The sequence below is a fragment of the Asterias rubens genome, chromosome 12, assembly GCF_902459465.1.
Source record: "Asterias rubens chromosome 12, eAstRub1.3, whole genome shotgun sequence".
Lineage (NCBI taxonomy): Eukaryota > Metazoa > Echinodermata > Asteroidea > Forcipulatida > Asteriidae > Asterias > Asterias rubens.
This window is the reverse complement of record NC_047073.1, coordinates 16,496,603-16,514,705: the sequence shown is the minus strand read 5'-3', so window position 1 is coordinate 16,514,705 and position 18,103 is coordinate 16,496,603. Positions and strand designations below refer to the sequence as shown.

The window sequence follows — 18,103 nt, the reverse complement described above, 5'->3', positions numbered from 1 at the left end:
CATGTAAAAGAACCCAGTGCGCTTTTCGAAAAGAGAAGAGGTTCGCGCGGTGTTCCTGGCTGTGGTATGCGCCGTAGCACCTTGTAAACCCTTATAAGGTGCTAAATAATTGGGTCTCAGAGTTCATCACTGTAATAACCTATCATTCTGAAAGTTTGTATACACTCAGCGCCTTGAGTACCTTGTTTGGTAGATACGTGCGCTATATAAGACTTCAATATTATTATAAGTGCGAATAATCGCACATCTGAATCCCTCCTCTGCATATATTATTTCCAGCATAGTTGGTAAAAATCACGACGGTAAAGGAATATCATAGTTTTTATTTCTACAAGTGAAACAGCCTGACAGCATCTGATCAATGTTGACATCACAACTGCCTTTATCTAGCTTCTAAGATAATGCTCTCTATAAGAACCAAGTATTAATGTTATTACTATTAGGAAATAGGACTCTGGTCAGCGCTTAGAGTAGAAATTATTTGACTATTTTACTTTCAAATGACAGATTGGACAATAACTACAGCATCATTGTAAATTGATTTAAGTTGTTTTTTTAATAATCCACTGTATATGTGCAAAATATATGAAGACATTATGTACCAAAACATCCTTGTCGATGATGTGTGAGGAAATAAACTTTAAGATGTAAATAAATTTTAATGTTTCCCTAGTTTTGTCTTATTTATCATTAAATAAGTTCATCTGGATTGATGAAAATCATGAATTAAGAGGTTTGTTTTCCAAAACCCCAAAATAATGTACATGTTATTTTCATGTTATATTCTTTATCCCCGATGCAATATTAACACCTCTTAAATGTACATGTTACTTACATATTATTTTAGTTAGCTAGAAAGAGTATAAAAGGCAGTTCAGCATTGGACATGGACACCAGTCTGAAGAAGCTAATAGCTTAGGAATGAAACGTAACTAACTAAAAAAACATGTGAGTATTAACTACGTTACATTCTTGTCTTTTTAATGATGATTTATTTTCTTTTTTTCTTTCTCCTTTTTTTTGCAGATTGTATAAAAGCACAGAGTGATTACATCGAAGCTGTGCAATCGTTATTTAATTCACCAAAAGTTAGCATAAAAAACACCATCTTTCATTCCCATAAGCGAATGTGTATTTATGCACTGCGTAATGCACACAATTGGAAATGAGTAAAGGAAACAAAAAAGATTGTTTGTTGGTCGTACTTTTTCTTACAACTAATCTATTTTACAGGAGAGATTTTTTTCTTCAGAATGTTACCACAATTTTTCTCAGCATCGAGATATAAATAATAGTTATTTCATGGATTGCACTTAATTAAAATGGACTTAATTTCCATTTTGCAGCAATGGTCTGGAGTTATTTTTAATCAGAAGAAAAAGTAAATTGGATTGGTCACATTTTTAAATATTAAGTTACAATAAATATGTTGAAATGTAGGTTTCCCCCAACTTGACACAAATATTTTAGCATTTTACAAGCATGATATCAGATCATGGTATTATCAGCAAAGTAACGTGAAACAAAAAAAGGCACATCTACTTTAGGAGAGAGTCTCATGTTTTATCTTTTCACTGTCAATAAATATTTCTTTGGCAAGATTTCAGTACTCGATTTCATAACTTAAGTCCACATAGGGCTGCAAAGAATGTAATTTCATAACTTAAGTCCACATAGGGCTGCAAAGAATGTAATCTCGCAGCTTTTGTGGTAGTGGTAGTTTGGCTACTTTATTCAGCGGAACATGGCGTAGGATTTTAAGACGACAGAGGCTTTGCAAGTTTAAAGTCTGCGGGAGTCGCCAGATTCGCACAAACCCATCTGTGGATGCCGCAGCAAGGTGTGATGCATTATGGGTAAAGGAGAGACGCAAGACTGTTGGATAGCAACCCGAAGCCTGTTGACGTTTCATTGAGAAGTGTATACACTGGTCTGCCCCATCTAAGGTAGTTATAGGATCCCCGTTTCTAGAGTGGAACAGTCCAATCTTGGCTTCCGACCCTGCCACGGCCAGAATACTCCCATCTTGATTGTACTTCAAACTATCTGGAATCCCAAGACTGTCTGGCAAGCACAATTTCCAAATGTGATTCTCTGTCTCCAGATTGCAGACTTTGAGGACGTGGTCCAGGCAGCAGACTGCCATGACCTCATGCCCAAACCTAGGGTCAAAATCAAACATGCGAGCATTGGCTAGGCTTGCAGTATCCCCACACACTCCAGGGAGGATGCCTCGATATAGAGTCAGTCCACACTTCCTCGCCACGAAAAGCTGACCAAAGGAACTACTGACCGCGATAAACTGGCTGTCTGGTGAGAAACGACACTCGATATGCTCGTGGGCGAGGCCGGGTTTATCGCTGAGAAACTGCGGGAAGATCTCATGGCAATTTGACTCCTTATAGGAGTAGAAGTACTGGGTTGAGAAGACGTAGAGCTGGAAGCAGTGACGCTGTCTAGTAATGGTAGCAATGAAAAGCTCATCAGGTGACATGGAACAGAAGTGATAGATGCCATACCTGAAAATATTAAAGACATTTGATTTTAGTGTTCAGTAATCTCTTTAATCAGGATTAGTGGGGAGGGGAACGGCCCTGGAATGTCATCTTTGAAAGGGCTAGGCCATTTCCATTTTGTAAGGGGCACTTCCATTGGAAAATTTTAAAGGTCTATTGAGGAAAATATGTACTCTTTTTGGTGGGACTTGAACCCACAGGAGCAGATGTAACTACGAGACAGGTTCAGGCTGATTTGAGCTTAATACATTTTATAAATATTTTCTTGACCGGGATTCGAACCCACACTCTTATGACTTAACCATCAGAACTTGATTCTGATGCTCTTAACCACTTGGCATAGACACCCTGGAACTGGTGTAACCTAAACGTACTTCTCTTTCTAAGCAACCCCCCCCCTCCCAATTTCGACAAAGTCCACAACATACCTAAAGAAGGCTTCTCTTCTGTAATATCGTTGTACATCGTTGATATTTCTCATGATGATACCATTAGACTCGATGTAACAGACAAAGTCTCCATCAGGCGTCATCTGACAATGAGGCTGTCGAAGACTGCTCTTCCTGTGTATCTCGGTCTTACAACCTACAAGTACATAAAACAAAATTTAAAAAAGGGTCTCACTTTTTAGCTCAAGAGGAGTCATTTTAGCCACTGAAAATTTCTAGAAAGACTCTGCTTAAATGAAATCTTGCAACTTTAACCTGCACACAAACATATCCTGACAAAAATAATGGTTTCATATTTAAATCCAAGAGGAGTCTTTTTAGCCATTGGGAAAGACTGCTAAAAAAACAAGCAATACCATCTGCAATTTTGTAATATTGTTAATACACACCAAGAGCATGACATCTACTTCCTTCCTTGATTGAACTTTGAAGGTGAAACCACCTCCCTTTACCGCACCCCCCCCCCCCCCCATTTCAAAAGTTTGCGAATAAAATGATCCATGTTTTAATACTTTGGATGTTTTCTTCATGAAACCCAGCTTTATAAGTGAAACCATCTCCTTTTAACCACAAAGAAGAAAAAAACAAATTGTTCAGACTCAATACTCTTCTAAAATTACTTCTGAACAGTTCCAAAATTTGCAAATAAATAATTCAAACACATTAGCCCATGTTACTTAAATTAATGGTCTTGTTTTCTATGGTGTGACTTTACCTCTGTTTTCTTTTCCCAAGTTCCAGACATTGATGATACCATTTGTAGTGCATGGGGGTAGATGTGGTGGCAGTCTCTGACCTCCCATATCATACAAAGCAATACAACTTAGCAACTTGGAGTCTTCATAGGGTAGAAACTCACAATGCGCCCACCATCTGACCGCCGGTAAATGGCTGAAATTACCGCACGGTCGGAGCACACTGGTCAAGTCCACTGCCTTGACCACCCGGCCAAACTGGTTGGAGTTTGTACCACCGGGCTCCGGGGGATAGGGCACCCAGAAACGGGAAGGGAGCTCCTTTTTGCATTTGTAGGGAGCTTTTTTACGTCCTTTTGATGAAGAAGTTCCCATCGTTGGGTTGCGAAACCGGCGAAGAGTGAAGAAAATTTACGAAGATGAACATCTATTACTTAGTATTGCACATGAGACTGGCCTTTTGTATCAAGTGGATGCTCCCCCTGCAACAAGTACAATTATTCATAAAATTAGCATAATTGAATAACTATCGACGGTTGTTTGAATATAAAACAAATACGCGTCAAATAGGTTTGATTGCATAGGCCTAAGCTGGGGGTTTTTCCCAACCAGTGCCGATTTCCTCAACAAAATCCTTTGACGGAGGAAATCGGATTAACCTACTTCTCAGAAATTTCCTGAAATAATTGATTTTCATAAATAAACGTGTGTTGCCGGGGCTGACAATATTATTATGCAATGTCAGACATATGGGCCGATCATGACACAGACTGTTGAATTTAAATTTCAAATAGCTATTTTTATAACTTCGAGATAAATACTAAAAATTAGCTATTGTCTGGATTGCCGAGTACAACTAATTATATGCGAAAGTTTTTGTATAAAACGTTTTTTGTTTTGAATCGTTCCGAAACGAGGCCGTTCAAAATTTCATTAAAAAGAAATTGACCACGCAACTGTCACTTCAGCAAAAAACGTTGCCAACTTGTGGTTACTAAATCAGAATTAAGTTACCAGTCAGAAAATACCATAACATGAATGTACCACCTGTGACTGGTTTCCTGCTAAGTTAGGCTTAGCAGAAGGAAACAAATCAAGATTAAGCAGTACTTGTATAAAATGGAGTATTGCAGGAAGTCATTGTGGTGACCCCAGCTGGCATAAGAGATAACAGAGATTGGGCATGGATTCTCAGCACCAAAGTACGGTAGGTTGGAACAAAAGAAAGCATAACATGCCGGATCTTGAAATAGCATTCTCTGCATCTAGCTTACCAAAAGTTTTACGATGTTGACCCCCCTTTTTTGTTTTTAAACTGACGGCAGCTTTTCTGTTATAAATAGGGGCTAATAAATAGGGCCTAATCATATTAAGTTTTATTCTAAAGTCTAGTATTTTGTCTCCTTATTGTTCTTGCCTCTTGTCTCCTTTCTAGCAGTTCTTTATACCTCTTTGTTCAATAGACCATCCTTATAATTACGTGTATGTTCATTTTATAATAATATGAAAATAAATATCGAGTTGAATTGATTTGTGAAGAAGGGATCGTCTAAAAAATATCAGTCCTCAAAACATTGAGAATGGCTTAGTATCGTTATCGTGTGTGTGTGCGATTAAGGGATTACTTCTACGCCATAGTTGTCACAATAATTAGAGTCAGTAGGTACACTGTGAGGTCTTTATTTAAAACCATTTTTTTTATCAACGGGTGTTCCTGTTGACTATTGTCCTTCCAGCCTTTATAGGTTTGGTCATATTCAAAAAACAGTAAACAAAATTCAAACTGGCTTATCAATGTAAATATGTTATTGCAATGCCTCAAATCACATAATGTTTTATAATGTGTATTATTTTTCTTGAATGTACATTAATTCCGATGTCAGAACAAGAATGAACAAAGTTGCACTTTATTTACACAAAAAAGGTGTCTACAAAATTATTCGGAAATTCGAATCCTCTGGCTCTGAAAAGATGAGTCTGAATTATTTTTCAATGAGGAATGTAACAACAAGCATTTATACAATTTGTTCGATTTAATAGTATAATACTACCCGTAATTGAACCATGGATGCTGGTTATAAAATGTTTATGATGCAGCCATAGAGGGAAACTTGAATATATTCGAACATGTTGTGAATATTTACAGGGTTTGCTGTCTCTTTATTGAAATAATTTTTTTATTACAGACTTATTTTTAAAACAGAAGAACAGAGGAATAGTTACGGTAAATTAAAAATCAAAGCTTACCTTGATCGTGTTTTCTTCTTATTCACGTCATACTGATTTTGATCCACAACCGTGAGAATACATTTTGCACATCTGCTTTTAGCTTCAACACAAAGGAGATGCTGGTATACACACAGCTACAGTGGAAGAATAAATTACAGGCACGCGTATTGCGGTTCAGCTGTGTACAAAGCCCTTACAAGGAAACGATATGGCACGCGCTTGATTATGGATTGGCTAGAATGCAATTACATATGTTAATCATCTCATGAATATATAGTTTGAAATATTTGCATATCGAAACATTGACCCATTTTCTGCCCGAATGAAAATTCACGCATGTCACGTGACCAGTGTGTATTTTGTGTGTGAGAAAATAAACCGCCTCGGTTTCAGATAATAAACAACATGGCGACAGAACGGTCGTGCCAGTAACGTGCTTTGAGTTGTCATCGACAGTGTAGGCAAATGCAGCTCTTTTTCACCGTTAAGCTGCCGAAAACCTCTTGGACTTACGATGGTAGATCCAGCGGTATTAGATAGTTATCCTGATCTGGACGCTCCGGAGCGTATTCCCCGACATTGGTCGCAAGATGTCGACCAAATGGATTTCTTGTTGCACGACGAAGATGCGCACCCGTTCATTATACACCGAGTGGATTCGGCGGACATAATTTATCAACCACGCAAGAAAAAAGCCAAGATGGTGGGGAAATATCTCTTTGGAGACGTGCTTGGTGAGGGTTCGTACGGGAAAGTTAAAGAGGTGTTAGACTCGGAGACTCTTTGTAGGAGAGCTGTGAAAATATTGAAGAAAAAGAAGCTCCGAAGGATCCCGAACGGGGAGCAGAATGTGCGAAGGTGAGATGGGTTTGTTGGTGGGCTTGGTCGCTCTATTCTGCCCGTGTGATGAGCGCAGAGCAGCATGCACGTCATCCATGTGTGTTGACGGGCCGGCTGTTGCTCACATTTGAAACGCTTGTTTAAGACTAAAATGTTTATAAACCCTTAAAATTACGAATGGCATGTACTCAATATGTCAAAACAAATGGGGAACTAGAGGTACGTATTCAGCCTTTAACAATTTGGGAAAAGTTTCTGTATCCTGCCAGTGCCACCTCCCACTTTTTCAATAATTTTTATAATATCACAAAAGCAAAAGGAATGGATTCTCTTTTTGCTGATTTGAGTAAATTAGATACTTATTTAATATTTTATAACAAATGGAAAAGTGGTGACAGGAAAAGGCAAAATGCGCTTAATTAATAAAATAACAAGGTTTTTGCTTCAATCCACATCCTCAAACCTCTTCTTGTCTTTCCCTTTTTGTTAATAATATCTTTTCATACGTGTTTTCATTTGTTTTCTTGTGTATTGAATGCGCAATGAAAAAAAGTATAGTTTAATGTTAACAAGCTCTGTCCATAATTTACTTTACTTCCTCCGTAATTTTCATGATTGATGAAAGAATTTGCACAGTTCAAATTATTTGCTGTCACCCATGGGATGAGTAAGGGAATCCCGTTAATGTAACATGCTGCAATGAATAATTTATAATGACATATCTCGATGGTACATGTGCACGTAGCATCTTTGTTAAAGAGACTAAGTCACAGGTGCACATTTTCGTCAGACTTCATTCTTGTAAGGACAAGTTAGTTTACTTTTTCCTTCATAAATGGCACCTCAATGATAAGTTGCGATAACGTAACCCTCCTCCCGACGGCGTCCTCCTCCCGACGTACGCCGTCGGGAGGAGGGTTATGTTATTGCAACTACTTAATAATGAGGAAAAGTCAAGTTTCTACGGGGACAGTTCAAGGGTCGACATTAACCAAGGTAGTGGAGGTGAGTGCCTCCATGCAGTATCAAGCCTGCTGTACTTGATAAAATAGTGTTTTTAATTTAACCAGGCATGATATTCTCCTACTTTGGCCTAAAAGTCTGAAAATTTGTGATTAAATAGCCTGAATGTATATTAAAGCCATTGGACACTTTCGGTAAACAGTATTGTCCAAGGCCCACACTTCGTGTATCACAATTTATATATAAAATAACAAACCTGTGAAAATTTAGGCTCAATCGGTCATCGGAGTCGGGAGAAAATAACGGGAAAACCCACCCTTGTTTCCGCACGTTACACCGTGCCATGACATGTGTTTAAAATAAATCTGTAATTCTCGATATCAAGAATTTATATTGTTTTATGTTTTCTCAAAAAGTAAAGCATTTCATGGAATAATATTTCAAGAGAAGTCTTTCACCAACCTTCTGTAAACCCTGTAAGTTATTTGTAAATCTGTGAACTTTTTTCTTTTTTTCTGTACCGAAAGTGTCCAAAAGCATATAATATGTATGTGAGCCCTTGGCCTTTATACTTGATAAAATTATCCTACTTTTTCAATGACCAAATATCAAGTTATTCACTAGCAAACATGTACTGTTGCATTTTTAATGTTAGGCCTTGTAGTTCCTTGGTTAATACACTATTTTCAGATCTATCTGTCTGTCAATTGAAGTGGACCCTGGAGAGTGCGGAAATACATGCTGCTATTATTTCCACTGAACAAGCAATATTTGTCAGATTGCTTTGTATGGATCATTTGTTTTTAATAATTAAACAATTTATTGCCTGCCCCTTGGTTTAGCAAGGTCAGTCCTTCAGATGTTTTCAAAGTGCATGTTGTATCAGTGATGTATACGTGTGAAGTTCAACCAACCTTGTTGAGTTGCTGTTCACGCTACATGGGGGAACATGTGATATGTCAAGGATGTAGCTTTGCACCATTTGATTATAAATACAAACTGTACTGGATGAACAAGTTCAAATACACCAGGGTTTAGTATTGTTGCACAATTCAGCCCAAAACATTAATCTGTACAGTAAGACTCACTATGAGCAAATTCCAGAAACAAGAGTTTTCCATTAAGTTTTATAATTCCCTTACATTTTTGTCCCTGTCTGGGGTGTACATGTAGGCTAAATAGAAGTAAGTGCTAATTTTCTGCAACTTTAAAGTTGTTTTTTTATTTTTTATTATGACCACGTACAGCTGGTAGGGAACACGTACAGCTGGTAGGGAATAAGAAACCATACCACCAGTGCTAGTGACACACAACCTTTGGTCTACATTTCGTTTTACTCCTGCACAGCACATAACAGTTAATTTTGTTATCGCTTTATAGTGACGGGCTAGCTCATTTTGTTTCAACTCCCCCTTGGTTTGCAAAAGAGATGGATGCCATTTAGCTGGGCTATTCCTTGCAAATTCAACAATACAATCAGTCACGCTGGAAACTTTATTGTCTTTTTTTATTGTCCCTTTAGATTTGACATGTTATGTATGTGAGTAGGTATGCAGCATTGAGTCGTGAGTGCGTGGGCTTCTAAGCGCTGAGACGACAAATTAGTATTGCCCACTTCTTCTTTATCTGAGGCCGATCAGCCAGGTGTTTCTAGTTTCCAAAGCAAACAAGTTCATTATTGTCAATTTGTATTGATGCACTTATTTGAAATCCGATTCACAGCCTGATCAAATCCGATTCACAGCCTGATCAATTCAGATTCACAGCCTGATCAAACCAGATTCACAGCCTGATCAAACCAGATTCACAGCCTGATCAAACCAGAAATCATCAAAATGCTTCACACTGGAGGGCAGAAACTGTACTAATGAAATATTCATGAAATTCTAAAGTTTCTATCTATAATATATTTGTATAACAAAATCTAGAATTTTCCACCATATGTGTTGACAATTTAGAACTTACACTAAGAAACAACAACACAAGGGAAATGCTATTGTGAGATTAACAAAGCTTTTAAGCATAATGAAAAGTTTGACATTATACGCAATTTCTCTTAATTGGGTTGAAGTAATTGAAGTTGGGGCGACACGTTGTTCGAAATTGTTGTCATCCCTTTGATTAAAAATAAAAGAACATGGTCCCTTCTGTAGACAATGTTACCTTTCTCCTTAATAGTGTTACACAACCAACTTGGACTTCATCCAAATTTCCAGCCATTGGATGATTCTAAAGCATTTTGACCATAAAATTATATTGTGGGTATTCATGTGTAGTAAAAAATGACAACAATGGCTCAGGGCTGTAGTTTTGATATGATGTTACAGGTGTAACAGTTTTTAAAATAGATACAACTTAAATTTAAACAAACTCTGATGCTGTGGTGGCTCCCATTGGCACAACAAAAGATTGTTGTGAATTTGTGATGATGGTGTCAGGTGAATTGGGTCAATAATTACATAAAATAACTACATTGTATAACGAGATTGACCCATTTATTTGTTGACGGCCTACATCAGCTGGGGCTATGTGTAGTTAACTAATTCGTTTGACATTAATTTTTTGAGGAAGCATTAAAGCAAAATTAATCCAAGTTATTTCATAATATTAAATTTTTATTTAGGATAATTTAGGGCCTTGTATTTTGAGGAAGCATTAAAGCAAAATTAATCCAAGTTATTTCATAATATTAAATTTTTATTTAGGATAATTTAGGGCCTTGTATTTTGCCTTCATTTTTCACAGCCCAAATTTAGTAAATTTTCCTGGCAGAAAAACAAAAACAAAAGCAAGTTAATCAGGAATTACTATGCATTGATCAAATTGAATCTTGATCCAACCTCTACATATTAATTGTGATTTAATCCAAACAGATGCTCAATTACTAAGTAATTAAATACCTGCATTGAGCACAGAACAATAGGAGCATTGTTTAAAGCAATCAGAAAGTTTCACACTTCGTGCTGTTGAGGGATGATCGATAGATTGTTTTGTGGAACCTGATGCTCTATACATGTAATAGTAGAAGAGGACATGTTCATGCATACAGAAAATTGGTAAAACCTGCCTTTCCATTTGGTAGTAATCTCAACCAGCCCCCCCCCCCCCCCCCCCCCCCCCCCCCCCCCCCGCCATGCACCATGCATTTGGTTCAATGCCCCCATCCCTGACAGGAGACATGTACGATCATTGCTCCATATCGTACAAAATGCACATATTGTATTTGTACACCGTAGTATTATTGACATTGAAGTCATTGTTGGATTGAGATATTTAGCAAAGAGATTTCACACACAAAACTGGACCTGGTTGTTATAATTAAGAAAGATTGCAATACATTGCAAGAAAAAAAGTTTAAACCCTACTGACAAGAAAAGATAGTGTTGCTGAGGATAACACAAAACAATTTTGTTTTCCAATGTGGCACTCTGAAAACAAAGCAAGAGCCGGTGTTCAGTTTAAACAGTAAATAAGGACATTGTTAAAAAAGGTTTTTGAGCCCAAACTTTAAGTAAAGAGATAAGGTTACAAATTAATAAATTATATAGTTAATATTCAATAAAAAGGCAATTTGATAAAATACACAAAGTCAAATATATGAGCGTGTTTACACAACACGGCTCTATAAAAACAATTGGATACTAAGCCTGATTCTTTATGGGGGCAACGGAGGCACATGCCTTAATGCCCCTAGACTTGATTCAAGTCCCTTTATCGTGTGAGGTCCCAAACATGTAACGCGCCAGCAACCACTTAAGAAAAGTGCGCCCCCATTGCCAAAATGTAGTTATTGCAGCAGCGATCGAGGCAAGCGGAACAGGCTGGGGCATGGAAAACAATTATTTTCTGTGGCGCTGGCACGGGATTGGGACTTGAGTCAAGTCTACAATGCCCGCTGGTCATTGCCTTGGTGTCTTTAAATGCTCCAGTAGAAATTTACAATGCCCTTTACCAAGGAGATAACGCCTTGGTGCCGTTGCCCTTTCTAAAAAAAAAGCTGAACATTAAGCTTTGCATTGTGTATAAACTACAAAAAGAACTTTGCTTTCATGGGAATGAAACTCATTCTTTAAACCATTACAGTGATTATTTAGCTTCATTAGAAAAGCTCTGCGGGAGGAACTGGTTATTTTTGGCCTCTACAATAACAAGATCATTACATTGTCCAAGTTCTCTGTACTGTAAAACACCAACAGTGGGCTATTCCTGGATAAACCAGAATTTTGGATCTGGGCCAGAATTACCCTGGGTCTATCAGGACCCTCCTCTGCAACCCTCCTCTGCAATTCCTCGAGCTTTCGCTTCCCTAATGGTCACATGCATGTAATAATATACCATCCAAAAAATTTACCCACAAGTATTGGGATCATGAATATGGCCTGGCGTTAGATGAAACTTGCTGGCAGTTTTGCTCATTCTAGAAATGATTTGATATCATACACTTACACTCTAGTACTGGTCATAAATCATCAGTGTTGGTTGGTTGTGAAGTTGAAGAACCCACTTAAAGGCACAGGACACTATTAGTAATAATTTGGTAATTACTCAAAATAACTGTTGGCATAAAAATTTACCCGGTAATGGATAATATAAAACATTGTGAGAAATGGCTACCGGTATTTTAGTTTTTGAGAAAGAGGTAATTTCTGACGTGAATAATTAAAGACTTCAGCTGAAGCCTTTTGGTTCGAGGTCCCGTGGGCTTTTTCGGGAAATTAATGTCATAATTTGTAGTTGGAGTTTTTTAATTTGTAATCAACTGGAGCACTTCAGGCAATGTAATTTAGCAGGATGTTCACTACTATTACCATCTTTGAGTAGGCGTTTGAATGAAACTTGCACAGTTTTTGTCTGTGTTGATACCAAAGCAATGATTCTATATTTTTCTAGAAATAGACTAATGAGTTAAAACTCATTAGTCTATTTCCAGTTATTCAGACTCATTTATGTGTTTCAAAGCGCATCATCAACAACTCTGACTGTATCTAACATCCTGTTTCAAGTTTAGACTGCTACTTGACTTGCATTCATTGCTTTTATCCATCCATGACTTAGTTTATATAGAAACCCCTTTCATTGTCTGCGACTCAAGGACATTTACTCCCAGACTGGCCTGGACATTTCTAAAATTGCCATCTGAATGAAAGAATCATCTTGGCCCATTTTTCATGGTTGGAAGATCGTTCTATTTCATTATAAAATGAGCACGATTGTGTGCAATGATCAGCCTTCTTCTTGAAAAGCGAAGGAGTTGTCATTTGTTTACCTGAAACTGTGTTCATGCAAGAATGCTTTGTTTAGGCAAATTGTATACCGTACCGAACATTATAGCCTATGGCACTCAGCCTGTTTGTTTAGTCATACATGTAGGCCTACATGGATACTCACATTCAAAGAAAATGGGCAAGACTTGAATTTTATTTTTTTTTTTTTTTTTTGGGGGGGGGGGGGATCCACAAGCTTACGTGCTTGTAGCTCAAAATGTTTATAAAATGACCAGAATTTTCTTTTCACAATTAACCAGATTTGGAATGAAAGAATTTTTTTCTTTAAATACCTGCAGTCAGTTTGAACTTGAACACTAGGAGACGATTGATCTCATTTGTGTTATGAGTAAAGCCTGGTTCATACTTCCTGCGAATGGGAAAAACAATTTGAAGTCACAAACTCGCATTAAATAATTCGCAACAGTGGACTTGCGCTCAACTCCTGTGAAATATTCACTGCAAAAACGGCCCTGTGGCGTCAATATTCGTATCGCATTCGCAGGAAGTATAAACCGGGCTGTAGCATTCTTCAATACTCAACAGAATTGCCTCCGTTTGAAGTGTCAGGCCTCAGGACCTCCTTAGCGTAGACCTGTGTCAAACCAGTTGTTCTTTGAACATTTTTTACCAAAGTAATTCCAAACGGTAGGTGGATTTGAGTGTTTGAGATCAATTTTATTGAAGCGATGTACACATACAATCTTGTTGCATTGTAAGCTTATGGGGTCAATATTTCAAATCAAGCAAAGCAAAAAGAGGTAGGCCCTAACACATTCTTATGAATAGTTATAGGTAACCAACCAACAAGCTGGGAATAAAAACATGCATTCTTTGTTGTGACTGGTTCACTATTTATGTTTGAAAAGTAAAAAGGTTTTTCTTCTGTTAAAATTTGTTTTCCCCCAGCATCATGTAATTTGGTTCACATCCTATTAACTGTTCAGTTGTATAGCATGGAGAAAGGAAGAGATGGTTATAGTGACACAGGTCTGATACTTCATGGAGGCAACGAAGACTATTGCCTCGATGCCCTCCGGTGTCCTCGGAACAGTATGGAAATTACAATTCCCTCATGCTGTGCACTTTACCAAGGAGAAAATGGTGCCCTTGCCCTTTCAAAAACAAAGCAAACAGGCCTGCAGTGACATTTAAAAAAACAGAGTATATTCTTCGATCATGAAGGTAAACCTATTTACACTGTGGCATGATCGCAAGGGCGCAGATTAATATGCGCATAAATTGTTTGGCTCTGCGGAGTAACTCTTTAAAGCACCTTGCGGAAATGCAGCAGGACTAATGGTTGGTTTTAATGTAAAGTGCATGCGTATTGTACGCAAAAAGTGGGTCTTTAATTCTGGTCTATATTGCACTTTGTGTACACTACTGGGAAATGAATTATGGATCAGTGTCCAGTGATTAAACAGTGCATACACTACTATCCCTTTAATATAAATTTATGTTTACAATCTATTTTTAGGCTGGTTTGGTATATACATTGGTGACCCAATTATTGTTGCTTGGCCATGGAGCTTGACACTGTGCCAGGGCAGGGCGCAGGCCTGCATAGCACCACATCCTACAACATTAAAAGCACCCTGGATGTTTCCTCACTGGTTTGTCCTCCAATATGTTTACCATGCCCAGGGGCCTCCTTGAATATTCCTTATGTTTTATTTTATTTTGCTGGTTAGTTATAGCATGGAGACTGACCTTGATGAAGTACACATTTTTTGTTTTTTTATTCTTTTGCTTTTTTTCTCTAGTGGCCAAGCCAGAGGGTTTTTGTTGTGTCCTTGGGCTGATGTATTGATGATGGCAAACAGAAATGTTTTTTCTCTTGATATTTATGGGTTGCTTTTTGTACCAGATGCCTTCTGGTTGTTGGATACATGTTGAAAGGCCAGGTGTCCCTGATAGTATGATGTAATCCATAATAAGTATTATATAATATAGTTGTGGTTGACAGGTTTGGTGCAATCTATTTCTTTGTTGCTGAAGTTATTATTTCGGAATTGAAATTTCAGAAATAATGTGTAGGCCCTGATTTGGTCTTTTAAATTAACAGATCTAAGGTTGTATGCCCACTACATGTGTACATATGTACATGCTAGTCAGTTAATGGTGCCATTGGCTACATTTTGAAAGTTTGACTGTATGAATTCAAATGATGTCCTCAAAATATGTGTTTCTAGGTGTACAAAACACATATTTGGGGGCTTTTTAAATGGTTTCATCCTAAAGACCCTTGATTGATTGTGAATGTGAAGAAGATGGAAAATAAAGTTTTGATTTCCAATCACTTGGGTGCATTTCAGAAGAAATAATTTCACATAATTCTTACCACCAGTACCGTTTGTAAAACAATACTACCAACTCTTAGGCCTATAACGACTTAATCAAATTGACATGTTCTTAGGGCACTAAACATGGCACTAGTAACAAATAAACTAAGCAAGTACATGTACAACTGACAAATTAAAAATTAAGAAACAGAATTGTAAAGTAACAATAGAAGCAAAAATTCTTTAAAACATTCAACCTGTTAGTAAAACATGTAACTCGATACATTGAATTCCTGATGGATGAAAAAAGGCAATTTGATTTAAAAATCTAGAAACAAAATTTGTGAACATTACAATCATTAACAGCAGGCTAAAAATAATGTAAAACTAGTACGTTTTTTGATAGATTACACAACTTTCGCTCATGATACCAAAGTATCACATGTGTATTGATATAATTTTTTAGGCATACAGAATGAAAAATAGAATGAAACATGTGTGGAATGAAAAATTAATTACATAGACCTAAGTAGTGCAGATTTAAATTATCCGTACTTCATTCAATGACAGTAGACTGGTACATGAGCCTGAGCTATTCATATTGAAATTAATTGCTGATAATTGTTGTCATTAACAATGCTGCACTTTGACTGTGAAGTTTGCCATGCCATAGTGAAAGATCTGTGACCTAGTTCCATTTAAGAAAGTATTGTATTTTTTCTTCTTTCAAAATGGCAAAGTAAGTGATTGAATATTTGACCTTTAGAAAACAGACCACGCACTGCAGCTAAATTATAAATCATGTCAGGATCGTACATGCAGGACACTCGCATTTTATGTGTACTGTAATTTGTAATTTACCTTGTGCAGATTTGCCATTTCTGTGTTTGACATTTTATGGGATAAACCTTTAGAAAACGTCTACCAACATGACCAAGAACTGCAGCTCAATTCTACATCATGTCAGAATCGTACATGTACAACACTCGCATTATGTCTACTGTAATTTGTGATTTGCCATGTGGTGATTTATCATTTTACTTGACATTTTATTAGAACAAAGTGATTAGCGTCATTCTTGAATCAGATACTTCTATATTGATTCTTTTGATGGCTGTAATGATTTTGTTTTAAAGTACACAGACCTTTATTCTCATGCCGCTATCATATTTCCCCTGTGTGCAATAAGCTGTGTTAATTACATGAACTTACTATTGTAATTGTGTAATATGTCAGTTAATTCTAGCCAGGTAGCAATTTCTAATTTCTTTTGTTTACAGGTGATTGGTAATCGTTCAGCTGCTGGCTTGACTATTAATAATAATGCTTGAACAAATGATTTTTTCTTTTTATTGTACATAAAAAGGGTCTTTGAGTGTTTGCCTTTCATGCTTCGGTGTTGCTACATTGATGTGAAGGTGAACAAAATACACAAACTTCAAAAACAAACGACAAAAACAGTTTATTCAGTATTTTCCCTCCTTCAGTTTACAAGGAACGATTTTATCCAGCAGACTGTTTTGTGCACACTGGATCGAATATTGTGCACACTGAATCGAATATTGAGTTGAAAATTCAGATTTTTGAGTAGCAACTGATACTGTGTATAGCATTTTTCCCTTTGATAAACACAGGAAATTGTTCTCTGAGTTAAAAGGAACATTTATGTTTACTGATGTGCCATTTATTAGTTTATGTTTACTGATGTGCCGTTTTTTAATTTATGTTTACTGATGTGCCGTTTATTTGCTTTGATGACACATATTAAAAGCAATCCATCATCTTATCCTGATTACGTATTTTTGAATGTCAGCTCTTTGTACACACAAGTTCCAAACCTCAAATTTTACACATCATGAACCGCCAGATGTGCTTCATTTTTTGCGAATTTTTGATGTCAAAACTTGTTTTTGCAGGAAGTATGAACCTGGCTAAGTGTGTAAAGCTTGGTTCTAAAGAATGCAAAGAGCTTTCCTTAATAATGTAAGGAGAGCGGTTTCTAGTTCTCCTCATTTTTCTTAAGGACTGGACTTGTTTCATCTGATTTTTTTTGTTTTTTTGTATATGCACGTCGCCAGACACACAAGGCCTGAAGGCCACTTCAAGGTGTGGGCTACAATTATTTTATTCCAGAGGCCGTTTTTGCCACCTACTCATAGGGCTGAAACAGGGTTGCTCCTTTTACAGTTCATGATACGGATGTAGGCTTGGGTATCATTAGTCGGAAGCCTGGCCGTTAGAGCAGAAAGCACTACCTCCCCAATTTTATCTAGCAAGTGTCACAACCTGGATTCGAACCCACAATCTGCTGGTCAAACACCAGAGCTTGAATCCGGTGCTCTTAATTCTGTGATGCTAATCATTCTATACTTGACCACAATGAGGGCATTTTACCATATGCCGACACTGCATCGGCATCTGCCTTGCCTATAGACTGCAGGTCAGATTGCCATGAGAATTAAGTATGGTGCCAAGCCACGTCATTAGAGTAAGGTGCAGAGGTATGGTCAAGTGTAGATTTCATGAAGATCGATGGCTCAAGAAGTCTCGTCGGTTTTAGAGAACACGCTTTGATTGACAAATCGTGACGATGTCTTGTCATTTTGTCATCAATTTGGTTTACGTGGGGATATTTGAATTTCGGGGGGCGTTTACAACTTGTTTTGTATGCTTTTGCGTAATGCACTGGTAAATTTGACAAATAGAAGACGTTTACGCTGAAATGATGCCCTCTAGTGTTCAATGTTTATTTCCTTTAATGATTTAGCGCACAAGGCAGTGAGATAAAAATGAGTACAAACACTCAGAAACGAAGTGACTGCTTCTGTGTCACGAGATTATGTACATCATGAATGTACACGT

General features: G+C 37.3%; 2 protein-coding genes across 3 annotated transcripts in view; one reads left to right on the top strand and one right to left on the bottom strand.

Annotated features, from left to right (window-relative positions):
* Window positions 1–970: 970 nt before the first annotated feature.
* On the bottom strand, window positions 971–6,056 carry LOC117297707. Of its 2 annotated transcripts, XM_033780855.1 has the most exons (5): window positions 5,908–6,056; window positions 3,681–4,142; window positions 2,945–3,101; window positions 1,691–2,519; window positions 971–1,650 (listed from the first exon to the last, which is right to left on the bottom strand). In XM_033780855.1, the coding sequence occupies exons 2-5, from the start codon at window positions 4,033–4,035 to the stop codon at window positions 1,624–1,626; spliced, it is 1,368 nt and encodes a 455-aa protein (XP_033636746.1). In that variant the 5' UTR covers window positions 4,036–4,142; window positions 5,908–6,056; the 3' UTR covers window positions 971–1,623. The 2 variants fall into 2 exon arrangements, with proteins under 2 accessions (XP_033636746.1, XP_033636747.1); XM_033780856.1 differs by having other exon boundaries at window positions 971–2,519.
* Window positions 6,057–6,301: 245 nt separating this feature from the next.
* The window catches only part of LOC117297708 (serine/threonine-protein kinase STK11-like), a 29,432-nt gene continuing 17,630 nt past the window's right edge, over window positions 6,302–18,103 (top strand). Inside the window, exon 1 of the mRNA XM_033780858.1 lies at window positions 6,302–6,747. Coding sequence (XP_033636749.1) covers window positions 6,404–6,747 — 344 coding nt within the window. The 5' untranslated portion in view covers window positions 6,302–6,403. The remainder of the gene's footprint in view (window positions 6,748–18,103) is intronic.